At 40.2% G+C, this 15,176-nt stretch overlaps 1 protein-coding gene across 3 annotated transcripts in view; it reads right to left on the bottom strand.

Annotated features, from left to right (window-relative positions):
- The window catches only part of PTPN12 (protein tyrosine phosphatase non-receptor type 12), a 166,057-nt gene that overhangs the window by 65,797 nt on the left and 85,084 nt on the right, over nt 1-15,176 (bottom strand). For all 3 annotated transcript variants that reach the window (XM_030557090.1, XM_030557178.1, XM_030556997.1), the window contains 5 exons: nt 13,943-14,038; nt 12,651-12,689; nt 11,838-11,909; nt 10,076-10,135; nt 697-839 (listed from right to left, as the gene is read on the bottom strand). In XM_030557090.1, coding sequence (XP_030412950.1) covers nt 697-839; nt 10,076-10,135; nt 11,838-11,909; nt 12,651-12,689; nt 13,943-14,038 — 410 coding nt within the window. The remainder of the gene's footprint in view (nt 1-696; nt 840-10,075; nt 10,136-11,837; nt 11,910-12,650; nt 12,690-13,942; nt 14,039-15,176) is intronic.

Below are 15,176 nucleotides of genomic sequence, written 5' to 3'. Positions count from 1 at the left end.
GCAACACTGCTCTGCCAAAGCCAACATTGTCTCAGGTTTGCTCAGTGAATGCATAATGAGACCTAAGTGTGTGGATAGACGACCAAGTAGCAGCTCTACAGATATCCTGAACTGGCACTTGGGCCAGGAAGGCTGCCGATGAAGCCTGAGCTCTAATCGAGTGGGCAGTCATGGTCGCCAGTGGAGCCACCTTTGCCAGGTCATAGCAGTAATGGATGCAGGCTGTGATCTAGGACAAAATCCTCTGTGCTGACATTGGGCAACCTTTCATCCTGTCTGCCACCGCAACGAACAACTTTGTTGACTTACGAAATGGCTTTAAGGCTCAAAGATTGAAGTAGAAGAATCGTTGGCTCTTGAGAGGCAAGGGATAGGCACTCTGATTAACCACTATGGGTGGTAAGAAGGAACCGAGAAGGCGTAGGGCCGGCGGCACCTAATATACCAACGCATGGGCACAGCACTCAAGATGGCGCTATAGCTGATCCTACGGATAACGCCCAGGCAAAAATCTCCGACGGCCACTCATATGGGCACATGTGTGCACTTAGAATGGAATCAAAGTGAGCAAGCACTTCAAGAAGAAAGGTTCTTTCTGACAATGAGCTAGAAGAGTAACTTTTCAAAATTAAATTAATACATGTAAGTCTTGTACTGAACATACTACTTAAAAAAAATATTAAATATATTTGGTACCTGCAGTGTATACAAATAGGCACATCTTCATGCTCCTGGTATTCTCTCATTAAGCTGATCATGTCCAGAATAGAATCAAAAGATGAAGGTACATCGTGGTCAGGCCAGTTCACATAATGAAACTGATATACCCTACGAGTTTCCTAAGAAAAAATTTTAAATGAAACACATTGAAGAATTTTGTATAAATGTATGATCATTGTCTGCATGATTTATTTTCCAAATCAAAGACTTCCACTGCAAAGACAACAGATTCTGCATTTAGCCAAAGTGAAGTAAGACTGAGCAAGGACAGCACAAGTGGATGAAACAGTTTTTGCATTGGGGTTGATATGAAAATCAAGATACTCAATTCTGTTACAACCACCATGGACTCCAGTATTTTTGTATAAAGTAAAACTTTAATCTTAAATTATATTAAGTAAAAAGTAAGTATTCACTAACAAACTTGTTTAAGCCAGCGTTTTTCAATCTTTTTTTCATTTGAAACCCCATACAAAATTATGAATGGAGGTGCAGTCTGCAGAACTCCAGGAGTCTGTGGACTTCCGATTGAAAGCCACTGATTTAACCCCATAGAGGAGGCTGAACAAGGGGGGCTTCAGGAAAAAACAGACAACTCAGATGTCAGACCTTATATTTTTACTTTTGTTGGACCTACAAAAGGAACATAGCTGAGAGAGAGAGAGAGAGAGAGAGATTCTGTCTTGTACATCATTAACTGAACCTATTAAATTCTAATTGTTTACACCTATGTAACCCCACTGAAGACAACATGCTTGCATATACGTCAGTAAGGACCTAATTTGGTCTGCAAAACCTTTATAAACTGTGTAGATGTGCAAAGAACGCTAGATCCAGAGTGACATTCAGATCCCAGGAAGAGTTTGCAGGACTGGCAGAAAAATAACTTGTAAACGTATGTTTTTGATAAGTACTTTTTAGAACAGAACCAAACCAGTGGACTTCAGGAAAAACTGCAGAAAGGTAGTGCATAGGATGGTCCAATGAGCATTTCACAGAAGTAGATGAGAAAGAAGTTTTCATATCACTTGTTCAAGCTCATCTACAGACTGCAGATATCAATTTTCATCCTTTGCTGAACTGTATGTACCATCATGAGATTAAAAAGGAAAGTTTATATCTAATAATGAAGTGTTTAATTAGTGTAACTAATTGATTTTTTTGAAAGAGGGGAATTAGATGCTCATGACTAGGAAAAAAAAACCCTTTATTGACAGAGCAGGTTAAGTACAGCTATCAAGCTTCCCCAAAATAACCTGTCAATGTGTCTCAATTATTTTGTTCTAGAGGGACCAACTCCATGGATGAGGAGTCAATTCAATTTTTAAACCTATTATCTTTGGCTTTACTGCCAAGGTGGTAAACGAAGTGCAAATTGTGACTGTTTTTGTAACTACTGTTGTTTTTGTTATCGTAATATAGTGGAGAGTTGTCCTATAGGAACTTAACTAGGACTTTGACCTATGAAGTCTGCATGGTTGGATGCTAACTGGGACACAAGCTAAAAATTATCAGCTATAAACCTGAATTATCCAGTCCCCATAAGATTTAATTGTTAACGATAGCTTGCTCTTTGTTTCTTTAAAAATTCCTCAAAATGTAGCAATGCACTGAGTGCACCCAAAAAACAATAGTAAGGAACAATTCATCACACATCTAACACAATAGGTTCAGAGGGACTCTGAATATATTTAGTGCAGGCAGTCAAAAGATATCACTAAAATCAGAGAATTTAGGATGTTTTGTAGATTGTCATGGCTTCCTGTAGCTTGAAGAACAAAATAAATTGATACAACTGTACACTATTCTGTGTAAGTTGTTATTCAGAAAAAAAGCTATCTGAAATAGTTGAGATCTGAGTTATTTTTAGGGACAGGAAATGCCTCTTCAAGTGAGAAAATCTGACCAAACACAAGACGGTAGCTTGTAACAGTCATTTAGTAACTGTGGTGGCCACTACAAAACCCAGGCTGGATAATTACCTACCTTAACAACATTGTTTTAGGCCAGTTATCATTATGTTTATGAAATTTGCATTATTGCCAGTTACCTGACAGGACTATAAATGGCCCTCCCCCAACTCTTTATTCTGAGTTCCAAATTAGCCCTCTTTTTAAGAGGTATAACTCTGTAGAAAGGATCAACTCCTGCATTTTTTTAAACAGTTACTTTGGAAGTGAGCTGGATTTCCTTTAGCAAAAAAGACAACTTCCAATACTTGTTACCATGACCAGTTCTGAATTCTGAACATTATTTAACCCTTTGTTTTTCATAGAATTACTATGTGTTTGTACAATAATTCTCAAACTATTTCTGGAAATTTAACATTTTACAATAATTAAATTCTCTTCCTGTCAGACATTTTGTTCAAGAGAAGGTTACTCACTCTGTGCATTAATGGAGTTTCTTTGAGATGTTTGTTCCTATGGATGCTCCATTTGTTAGGTGCAGCATCGCCTCCTGTACCTGGGATCAGATATCTTCATTAGCAGTGACAGTGAGACCACACATGCGTTATCTCCCCACTCCCCCAGGGCCATGCATGGGACATATATATATAGTGCTTTGCAGTCCAACCACCCCCAGGTTCCTTCTCTGCCACAGAGCTGGTGGGTTTTCCTTGGGAAGGGGGGGTCTGAAGCCAAGGGGAGGAGGGTGGATAGTGAAGCACCCACAGGGACGCACATCTTGAAGAGCCTCAGTTACTGCACATTGCGAGTAACCTTTTCTTCGAGTGATGTCGTACAAGTGTGCCACTTGTAGGTGACTAGAAAGCAATGCTCCTAATTGGAAGGCTGGGGCTATGGAGTGATGTTTACTGTTGATGACAGGACGGTATGTCCTAGGAGAGCATTTGCTGCTGCATCATGAATAACAGCATAGTGAAAGACAAAAAAGTGTCTATTGATGCCCATGTGGCTGCTTTGCAAATTTCAACATCAGGGAAATTATTGAGAAAAGGTATTGAGGTGGATAATGAATGTTTGGAACATTCTCTGATTGTAGTACAAGGTTGTCTATTGTGAAGTTCATATGAAAATGTATACACTTCAACATCCACTTTGAAAGATGTTCATATAAGGGTGTGCCTCTAGATCTTTTGGTGGTGGAGAAGAATAATTGTGGTGATTTTCAGAAAGGTTTAGTCCTGTACACGTAAAACACCATCTCATCTCATGTCCAGGGTGGGGAAAGCTGCCTCCTGTTGGTTACTGTGAGGCTTTGGAAAGAAGTAAGGAAGGTGCATTGATTGGTTGACACAGAAAGATGTTGGAACCTTAGGTAGAATTCTTGGGTGTAGGCATAGTGTAACTTTGTTCTTGTGGAACAGAATGTATGGTAGATATGCCGTAAAGGCTGCAATTTTGCCGACCCATCGGGTTGAAGTGATGGTTGCAAGAAAGGCAGTTTTCATTCACAGATGCACATAAGAATAGGTTGCCATTGGTTCAAATGGGGGTCTAGCCAGAGAACATAGGATGAGGACAAGGTCCCAGGTCTCATGGGTATAAAGATTTTGGAGATCAGTCAGAAAACATTTTGTGAGCAGATATGTGAAGACAGAGTGATCGTCTACATGGCAGTGAAAAATAGTGACTGCTACCAAGGGTACTCAGATGGAACTGGTGGATAACTCTGTTTAAGGTGTAGCATGTAATCCATTATAAATTGTAGCAGAGCATATGCTGCGTCGAGGCACACTAGTATTGAAATCTTGTCCATTTGTTAATGTAAGTGCATTTAGTTGTGTCAAGCCTGCTATTTAAACATATCAGTTTTACTGTGTCCGAACCATGGAGGAGCCAGGCTTTGAGATGGAGCATCTGTGGATTGGTATGGAGGATGAGTCCTGTGTCCTGCAAAAGGAGCCGTGGCATTGGATGGAGAAAGAGATCAATTGGCATGCCATCATGTAGAAGAGCTAAGTATACCAGACCTGTTGTGGCCATGTTGGAGCTATAAGTATGACATAAGCATGATCCTCCCATATCTTGCAAAATACTCCGAATAGAAGAGGAAAGGAGGGAAAAGCATAAAAGGAGCAGTATGTCTTATATTATGAGGACTGCACCTCCTATAGATCCATGTCCCAATCCTCCTCTGGAACAGAATTGAGGGAAGCCGGCATGGTGCGGTGTGGCAAAGAGGTCTATGGTGGGGTACCCCATTGATTAAAGATAGGCTGAAGTGCTTGCATATGCAGTTCCCGCTTGTGAGCATGGGAGAACCTACTGCTCAGTGCGTCCATGACGATGTTTTGGTGTCCAGGGAAGTACGCTGCTGAAATGGTGATTTGTTGGATACACCAGTTCCACAGATTGAGTGCCTCTGATCATAAAGAGTGGAACCTCACTCCACCCTGCCGGTTGATGTAATATACACAAGTGAGATTGTCAGTCATCACTTATAGTATGATATTTGAGAAGAGGTAGGAAATGTTGGCAGGCATTGCAGAATGCTCATTGTTCTAGGAGATTGATGTGTAGGATGTATTCAGTTAATGATCATCTGCCCTGAACTGTGTGATTAGGGAGGCATCAGTTATTAGGATCATGGTTGGTGGTGATTAGAGGAAAGTAACTCCAACACAAACATTGTTGGGCTGTGTCCACCAAAGTAGTGAGTCCTCTACTCTCATTGGCATGGATAAAAGGTTCTGAAGGCTGTGTTTGTGGGGGAGATACATTGTACGGAGCCATGGCTGAAGACATCACATGTGTAGATTTGCATGCCTGACCACGAAAGTGGAATTGCCATGTGGCCTAGAAGTTGGAGGCAGAGATTGGGGGGTAGACTCATATGTTCGATACCAGATCTACTACGCTTGAGAATCAGTGAGAAGGTAGAAAGGCTCTGGCTTGTATGGCATCCAACTGTGTGCCAATGAATCCCAGTTGTGTACCAGCATTAAAGTGGACTTTTCTAGGTTCACAAGGAGACCTAACTTCGTGAACAGGTCCACCGTTATGTGGACAGCTCAGAGAGCATCAGTCTCAGATGTGGCCTTGGAGACAGTCATCCAAGTATGGAAAAATGATGACACCTTGTTTCCTCAGATAGGCAGCAGTTACCGCAAGGACCTTGGAGAATCCCCGAGGTGTTGAGTACAGTCTGAAAGGCAGTACTTTGTGTTAGTAGTGGCTGTTTCCCAAGACAAACTGGAGAAATTGCCTGTGAGCAGGGTGTATTGTAATATGAAAGCACGTGTCTTTGCGGATAAGAGCCAAGAACCAGTCCCCCTGTTCAGTGCTGTGATAATATTGGAGAGAATAATCATTTTGAAGCATTGCAGTTTGATTAACTTGTTTAGACTGCGATGGTCCATGATGGCTCACCAGTCTCCAGATTTCTTCTGGATCAGGAAATGGTGGGAGTAGAAATCCTGTCGTATGTGCCAGGAAGGGATGGGTTCTATGTCTGCCAGTTGCAGAACATGATTTATTTCTCCCCATATCATGGAATTGTGAGAGGGTCCTGAAGGACAAGGAGGGAGTGGGCCATGGTGGGATGGATAGGAAGGGGATGGAGTATCGTCCTTTGATTATCTCTTGAACCCACTTGTCCAAGGTGATGAGTCTTCAAGAGGGGGAAAAATTGAGCTAGTTGTTCACCAAACTAGTGGAACATCAAAGACAGTGGGGATGACTGGAATAGTGGGAGGCTTCTTGGGGCCTTGACCACACCTTCAAAATTGTTGCTGTGGTGGAGGCATGTGAGAGGCAGCCCCTTGATGAGCAGGCTGTCTACATTTGGTAGGAGGCCTGTGTCTTTGGAGCTGGGTGTCAAAGTACTGTTGAAGGGTGTAATGCTGTGGTCGGGATTGCAGGGGGCGATGATATTTCCCTGGCTGTCTCTTTGGTGCTGACGTGTAAATGCCAAGATCAGAGTGCAGCTTGGGAGTCTATTAGGGAATACGGAGAATTGCCCACGCGTTCCAAAAATAGTTTCTGGCCCTCAAAAGGTAAGTCCTCTACCGTGGTATGTACTTCCTCAGGAAAACCTGAAAGGTGGAGCCATGGATGCATGCCTCAACCATCACGACTGCTGTGGTCGTCAGGCATTGGTGTCTGCACAGTCTAACATGGCTTGCAAGGCTGTACGAGCTAGGAGGTGTCCTTCCAATATTAAGGACTGGAACTGCTCTTTCTTGGCCTCTGACAGGTTATGGCAGAGTTCCTCCAATTTAGAGTAGTTTAGGTGATTATACTTAGCCACAAGAGCTTCGTAGCTGGAGATTCTAAATTGGAGCATGGCTGATTAATACATTTTGTGTCCAAATAAGTCCGGGCATTTCCAGTCTCTATCTGGATTGGATTGGTATTGACGGCCCTCTTTCATTCTACATCCTTCTCTGGAATTTTTTTTTGGCATGTTTGCAGGTCGGAAGGATGGAAGCCGGGGTCCGCCAGAACAGCTTTGCATGGTTGAGAGCCTCATGTATCATAAGTGCGACCTTGGAGGAAGAAGAGGAGGAGCTATGGAGAGTATCAAGCAGCTTATGCTGCTGGTACTTGACCTTCTCCAAAGGAATCTGTAAGGAATCTGCAGTTCTGCAGAATAAGTCCTGAAAATGTCTGAAGTCATCAGCAAATGTAGGAGGTGGAGGCATGATCGCCTTGTCAGGGAGGAGGGCAGGAGGAGGAAATATGGAGCCCCCTCTTCCTGTTCCTCCTCTTCAATTGGTCCTGGGGGGGTTCAACCTCGAGAGGGCAAGAGACTGATGGAGAAGGAAGAGGTGTAGGTCTCAGGCTTTGCTCCCTGGGAGGGTTCCTGACTGTTCCCTGTACATGGCCCAAGGGTCCCAATATGGCCAGTGTGGAACAAACATGTGGCTGTATCTACGGTGGTCCATGCCAAGACTGTTGACCAGATATGGACTGTGGATAGTGAGGATGAAAAGGTATGATTTGCCTGGTAAATGAGGGAGTAATGGAACACTCCTCTTCTTTCTCCTCCTCATTGCTGGGGAAGGTAGGTGCCATCCTCAGAGGAGAAAGGGAGGAGAGGAGTGACACTGAGTCCAGAGAGGGTAAGTCACATTAAAAGAGCAGAGACCCAGGAGTGTCAGATACCAGCAGGTCTTTAGGGAATCTAAATTTTTGTGGAGGATGAAAAAGCATCATCGGTGCCAGTGCGTAACTTGATGTCGAAGGAAGGGTGTATACACCTGAAATGTTCGTAGATTGCTCAAGAGACTTGGCCAGTGCCAACGATTTTGATGGTGCTGACGATTTTGATGGTGCCATGGGCTTGCTCAGGGCCAACGGTTTAATCGCTGTTGGAAAGAGCACTGTTGCTGGCATTTTTTTCTGTGCTGAAATTCCTGAAGTTGGCCTGTCTCATTCCCCAGAGCTGTGAAATGGTGCTGTAGGTCTGGCCTGGTTAGGATCCTAAGACTGTTTCTTGAAGTTGGTACCAGAGGTACTTGGACAGGCCCTGGAGCTGTGTCCCGTCAGATGTGCTGAGGCAACAGACCTCGCAGGCGACGGTATTCTGGTGGGCTATGCCTCTAAGAGGGAGAAAGGAGCCCATTTCTTTTTGTCCAAGAGAGAGAAAGAGAAGGCTCTCTCTTCAAGGGATGTGGGGACCGAGGAATGGCAAACAACCTGGAAGAATGTGAGGGCCTCTCTAGGGAAGAGTCCAGGCCAGAGTCCAGTGCTGGTCACAGAGAAGTTTTAATCTAATGTCCTGGTCTCTTCTGGCTCTGGGTTTCAGGCCAAGGCAGTGGGAACACTTCTGTGGGATGTGTCCCTCTCCCAGACAGTGAATGCACTGCGGGTGGCTGGGGAGAAATGTACCTTTTAAACCTGGAGTATCCAGACGTAAGGGTGAAGGAAAAAGCTTCCCAGTTGGGAAGGGTGAGAAGAAGTGGGGAAACGGAAACCTAAGCTATGAAATAACTGAAGGTAAAATTAAAACACAAAAGAAGAAAGTAACTACACTAATGGGTAAGGCACTATCTAGTAAGGGAATAGGAAAAGCAGACTCTGCTGAGGATTCCATCACAGACCGAAGGCAGTAGAGAAGGAACTGTGGGCAGTAGAACTGCAGAGCACTACATATATACATCCTGTGCAGAGTGCGAGGGGGGCCAGGTACACATGTGGTCTGAAGGGCATTGCAGATGAAGATCTCTGATCCTAGGCCCAAGGCGTGCAGCTGCACCTACACGTGGAGCACCCAGAGGGACATCATTGAAAGAAGAACTTAGTTTTATTTCAGAAAAAAGTGACTGCAATTCTTAAGGATTAACATTCATAACTTCCAAATTAACATGAAAAATCAGTATTAATTGGTATTATCACAGATCATTCATCATATGAACTTAAATATCAGAGAATGTTACTCGTAAGGTTCTTATTCTAACCAATGAACTATATCTTGAAGTACAGTTTTAGTAACACCACCTTTGTTAGTAATTTTGATGGCAGAAAGTGTGTTTCAAGCACAGGTTGTTTGTTTGTTTTGTTTCTAACATTTATTTCCATTTTGAGCCTTGACTGCATCCTCCAAATCCCTATAGACTTCAACTGACAAAAAACAAAATGACAAGCAGAAGCAGGAAGGTCAGCACCTATTAACCTAAAGCTAAAAGCATCTATTAGATGAAGCAAAAAAAAACATTCAGAGGCATGTCAGCAAGATATTGAAGCCTAGATGAAAATTTTATTTATCAAAGATTGATGTTTTTCAGTCTATCATTTTTACATTAAACAGAGATAATAAGGCAAGTGGGTATAACTGGGCATTAAAAGAAAATTTCAAACACACAGGAAGCACTTTTTCAGGCTAAAAAAATAAATAACCTGTAGGATGAGCTGTCAGACACAAAGTTATAGTCAAGGAAACACTCAGATTGCATATTAAGAGGCATCAAAAAGGTTGGCTGGATCAAAAAAGCTTCTTTAGCCCTTCAGATTAAATTTGTGGATCAGATATTCAGCTGGTGTAAACAGTAGCACTTCACAGACCTCAACAAATTATACCAGCTGAAGATCTGGCCCTGTATTGTTAATAAACACTACTGAAAAACATCACACAGATTTGGTTAACCACAAAAGCACTACCATAAGAACAGATAGTACGCTAAGACATTTCATGAACCTTTTGTTTCTTGTAACTGAATTATTTATATCCCTTACAAACTTGATAATGTACATAAGCAGAGAACCAAGCTTTCGCTCCTTTAATATTAGCGCCTTGATGTTTTTGCAAGTTTCCTTGATTATATACCACCTGAGATCTTTGAACAGATGTTAAATCATACCACATTAAGACCAAAAATGTAAAACACCAATAGTCTATTTGAGCAACTGTCCTGAGTGGGGAAACCTTTCATGTTTTAACTACTTACATTTTGAAATTCAAGTAATAGTGTTCTAATATAGTAGTCTGTTCTTGCTTGTTCAGCTTCCTAAATAAGAGGAAACATCTGTGAATGGATAGGAATTTAATATAGAACAAATTAGATATAAACCCCAACTTTATTCTCCAGAGTCACATGAACAAAAATAATTCACTTTTTGGCAATTTAAGACCTACCTGAAGAGTCAGTGTAAAAGCTATTTATCTGGTATTTATCTGGTATGAAGCTAGATAGGTAAACATGTTTTACCATCAAAGAATCCTGTGGCACCTTATAGACTAACAGACGTTTTGGAGCATGAGCTTTCGTGGGTGAATACCCACTTCCTCAGATGCATGTAATGGAAATATCCAGGGGCAGGTATATATATGTGTGCTAGCAAGCAAGCTAGAGATAACGAGGTCAGTTCAATCAGGGAGGATGAGGCCCTGTTCTAGTAGTTGAGGTGTGAAAACCAAGAGAGGAGAAACTGGTTCTGTAATTGGCAAGCCATTCACAGTCTTTGTTCAATCCTGAGCTGATGGTGTCAAATTTGCAGATGAACTGAAGCTCAGTTGATTCTTTGCTGCTTTTACAGATCCAGACTAACACGGCTACCCTCTGATACATGTTTTACCATGTTTTTTAAAAAAATGAAAGGATTTTGAGTTTAAAAAAAATCAGTTAAGATCTTGGCCAGAGGCTACCCTATTTAGAAATGAAATTTCCCCATAAAACTAAGCTGTCATCAAATTCTGTCACTTCTTTCTCTAGGATATTTCAAAATGCATCCCTGTACCTCTAACGCTTCTCCATGCCTTAGTTTAACTTTCTCTGGCCTCCCTGTTTTCTAACTTGCTTCCTTCAATTTTTCCTTCCTTGCCATGCACTCAGATCATGTTTCTCCTCCATCTGAATCTCTTTATTAATCTCCATCATTTACTGAATCAAATTTAAGGTTATTTTTCTTTCCAAGATGGGACACAATTCAGTCTCTGCTTATATTGTTGTGTCTCTCCTTACCCTTTTCACTCCCTGTGATGGCAGCCTCACCTCTCCTTTTATTTTCTTCCTTTTCCTGATGCCTTATACGGCAGCCAACCCATGCCACAAATGTCACCTTTATCCCAGTATGCACTCTCATTTCCCTATTAAAAGGTATTTCAAGTGAGTTTGCATTTGAAGGGCCCTTGAACATACTACTATACCCACACCTTTTTTAGTAAACAAAATGTGTTACCGTTTTCTGGTCTCCCAGTATACGAATATCCATTTTTGAATTTTAAATGACAAGCTCAGGCCAGGGACCATTTGTGCCTTGTGCAGTGTCAAACAAACAATGCTGGCACTCAAACAAATATTTAATATTAATGTGGACTGCTATAAAAGTTATTCACCTCTCTGCAGTGATTTGCTAAATATGAAACATGAATTTTCCACAACATACAGTAAGTACACATTTTACTAATAGAATAGAATAAAGTGAAACACTAAAGTCCTCCAGGCATGACAGTGTCTTATGTCACTAGGGATGCCCAATAAAGAACTGAGAATTAGTAGCCACAGTGAAACCACCTAGGGCCTGTTCTGCCCACAACGAGAAAGGTGAGTTTTAAAAACATGTTACATGTTTAGAATTAAAATTTACACATGATTACAAAAAAGCATTCAGAGTCTGTGCTACTGAATACATACGATAATAGGAAGAGCTCTTTAAAATGTACAGCAATAAATCCATTAAAAATATTATTTCACAAAACGTTATACTTACACAAGAAATCTGAAATGGTCCAAAAGTTACACTTTCTCCTCCATGCAAAGGCCAGTACCGCTCACATTTTTTCTATTAAAAAAAAATGTTGTCCTAATTTTGAAAACGAACCTTAAGGACTTGAAAAAACAGAAGACCAACAAATATATAAGCAAGAGATTATTTGTAAAAGGGAGATTTATTTATTTAAAGCCTCATGATCTTTTGGAGCCGGATTCAATTTTTTTGTGAATGCACAGGGTTAGCAATAGTGGTTGCACAGAGTTTCCCATGGCACTGGAAAATACTCACTAAGCTAGGGAGCATGACAGAGCAATATCAGCCCTTCCTGTTTCCTAATCTGACAAGGGATTCTTATGGACTCAAAATCAAGATTCCTTATTTGATGAATGGGCCTTTTTATGCCTAAAACTGCACTAGGAGCACGATAATCTCCACAGTGAGAAGACCAGCAGTACAGCTACCATTAGTTTATTTTAATTCATAGGGAAAAATAAATATTAGCTTGGAGTCTATTCAGGTTGTACCTGGCTAGCATTGTGGTACATAGTTACCAGAAAACAGCTGCTTTCTACAATGAAAAAGTGGCCAAATTCACTCATTTTCTCTGCATATTGACACAACTCAGCTCATGGAAGTAGGTTTGTGAACTTTCTCCATAAAGAATGACAAGAATAACGGCTCTTTTACTCAGTGCAATTGAGCTATATTTGTAGTTACTGACTTTACGTAAAAAGTCTCAATAATTAAAATATCATTCTAGTAAGTGGGGCTGCAATAAATTATTCATATTTCTCTTTTTAGCATACATACCCGTCCCATTTCAAACTCTCGACAGGCCATTACAATTATCTGAAAAAGGAAGAAATATATAACTACAGGAAGTTAACATTTTAACACCTTTCACAAAAGTTCAGAACTTTGCCATTTGAGAAAGTGCTCAGACTCTTTGACTGCCTATTACTAGAGTGTTTAAACCTCTGTTAAAATCTAAACACAAGTTATGCATATTAAGAATTGCACAGATGCAGATGTACTTTTAATATTAACTATTTAAATACTAAACAGTGTCTGAATTTATCACTTACTGCTAATCTACTCAAATAGCAATAGTAATTTCTTAGTCCATCAGTTATTTGTATTCATTGCCATCCCAATGTTTTTAAATTAACAGTGAGAGAAGTCAGTCTATAAAAGTTATATACTTAAGTTCTTACATAGATTGACCTTGCCATTTATATACAACGTATGTGGTTATATGCTCTGCAGGCAAACACAGCCATAGTTGGCTTAATTAAATAGCCTGGAAAGAACCAGGACAGATTTTTACACTGATCATACATAATTAAAGAAATATTCAAAATTTTAAAATGTAACTTACTGCTATTTTGGAGTTGTGTGTCTTACCTTAAACCTCCAGATAGGAAATCTTTAAATGTTAAACTATTCATTGTACTATGGAGTAATATCAAGTTTCCCCAGTCACTAAATCACTTTTTTAATTAGTAAACATTAAAATAGAATATTTTAAATTTTCTTGTGTTATGAAAATTTATGAATGATAAAGTTGTACCCTTCTGAAAGGCTCATGAATTAGTAGAAAAGAGATGAGTTTCATAGTACTAAAGCTTTCACTTAATTCATAACAGTGCAAAACTATATCACTACATGAACTCTTAAGAGAAAGACTACTCCTAAGCACACTTTCTCTCTCTTTTTTTAAATGTTTGAACTATTATTTCTGAAACCGATTAGTCAGTCTAGTATGGACTGACAGAGTGGTAAACCCTATTCCAGGAAAATGATTAACGATGCATTTGAGCTGTTTGTATACAATAAAATAATTTTATTGGCAATATTTAAATTTAATGTTTTCCCACAATTTTCATTCATACTATAAAAAACAAGTTCTGTTTCCACACTGTAGGACATTATGATTTTAGCCAGTCTGTAGCATTTTTGGCAGAAGTCCAAGTTGCTCAATTTTTGTAAACATTCCTTTGTAACAACACCTTCAATAGACTCTGAAAATGGATTCTTAGTTGCTCAATATTCATCACCGTGTATGTATTTAACAAGTTTAAAAAGAGAAGTAGGGTACTTACTGCAACATTGTACTCCCATATCATTCTCCAGAAATCTATTACTGTATTTGCTAATGGTCCCTGGGTAGCAACATATGCTTGTGGCCCATGTACTCCCTAAAATTGCAAAAAAGAGAGAAACAGCTGAATGTTCACAAGAGAAGTCTGGTTGTATTGGATTAAAAAAAACTTTCATAATTTAAATGTATAACTAGAATCTCTTTTCTGTGTCGTCCTTTCGCAAACTCATATTTTGTTCCATATCCAAAAGATGGCAAAAATAGCCTCCACCACACTTCCAAACAGCTAACTTGATGTAAAAGAAGGGGGTAAAACAATGGGAATTTTACAAGGGTATGTCTACACTGCAGCTGCCTTCCAGCCAGGGTAGATGGATATGCGCTCATGCCACACACACACACACACACTCTCTCTCTCTCTCTCTCTCTCTAACTAGCAGAGTGGATACTCCAACACAGGCTAGCCACCCAGTAACAAGCTCACCTACCTCAACGCGTCTGAGCTCAGGTGGCTATCTTGTGCAGCAACATCCACCCTGCTATTTTTAATGTGCTAGCTCAAGGAGAGCTAGAACATGTCCATCTATTTAGGCTGGGTGAGATGCTCCCAGCTACAGTGTAGATGGACCCCGATTGGCTTCAAATGGACCAGGATTTCACAGTTGTTAAGTTCTTACATTATTATGCCAGCATAAAAAAAAAATGAGTCTAATTTTTTTTTTGTATTTTTTTTTAAAAAAGGAAAGTTTGTATGGAAATTCCAATTCTGCAATATTTCCCTTGCTTTTAAGATTTTTTAAAAAATGAAAAAAAACCTTAATATTTAAATCTGTAAGTATGCTTCATATTAAGTTTGCTCACCAAACAAAGTTCTAGGAAAACATGCACAATTATTTACATAAGAATGGCCATACTGAGTCAGACCAAAGGTTGATTTAGCCTAATATCCTCACTTCCAACAGCAGCCAATGCCAGATACTTCAGAATCAATTAAAAGAACAGGGCAATTTTCAAGTGATCTAGCATCCTCTGTGGTCCAGTCCCAGCATCTGGCACTGAGTCTTAGGGACACCCAGAGAATGGGGTTGCACACCTGACTGTCTCAGCTAGTAACCATTGATGGATCTATCTCCATGAATTTATCCAATTCATTTTGCAACTCAGTTATAATTTTTTGATTACTACTACTAGTGTTTACATTTCTTCTTTTAACTAGTGTTACATTTCAAAGCTCA

This window comes from Gopherus evgoodei, chromosome 1, assembly GCF_007399415.2.
Source record: "Gopherus evgoodei ecotype Sinaloan lineage chromosome 1, rGopEvg1_v1.p, whole genome shotgun sequence".
Lineage (NCBI taxonomy): Eukaryota > Metazoa > Chordata > Testudines > Testudinidae > Gopherus > Gopherus evgoodei.
Note: the sequence above shows the minus strand (reverse complement) of the source record. Positions and strands in the feature narration are given on the sequence as shown.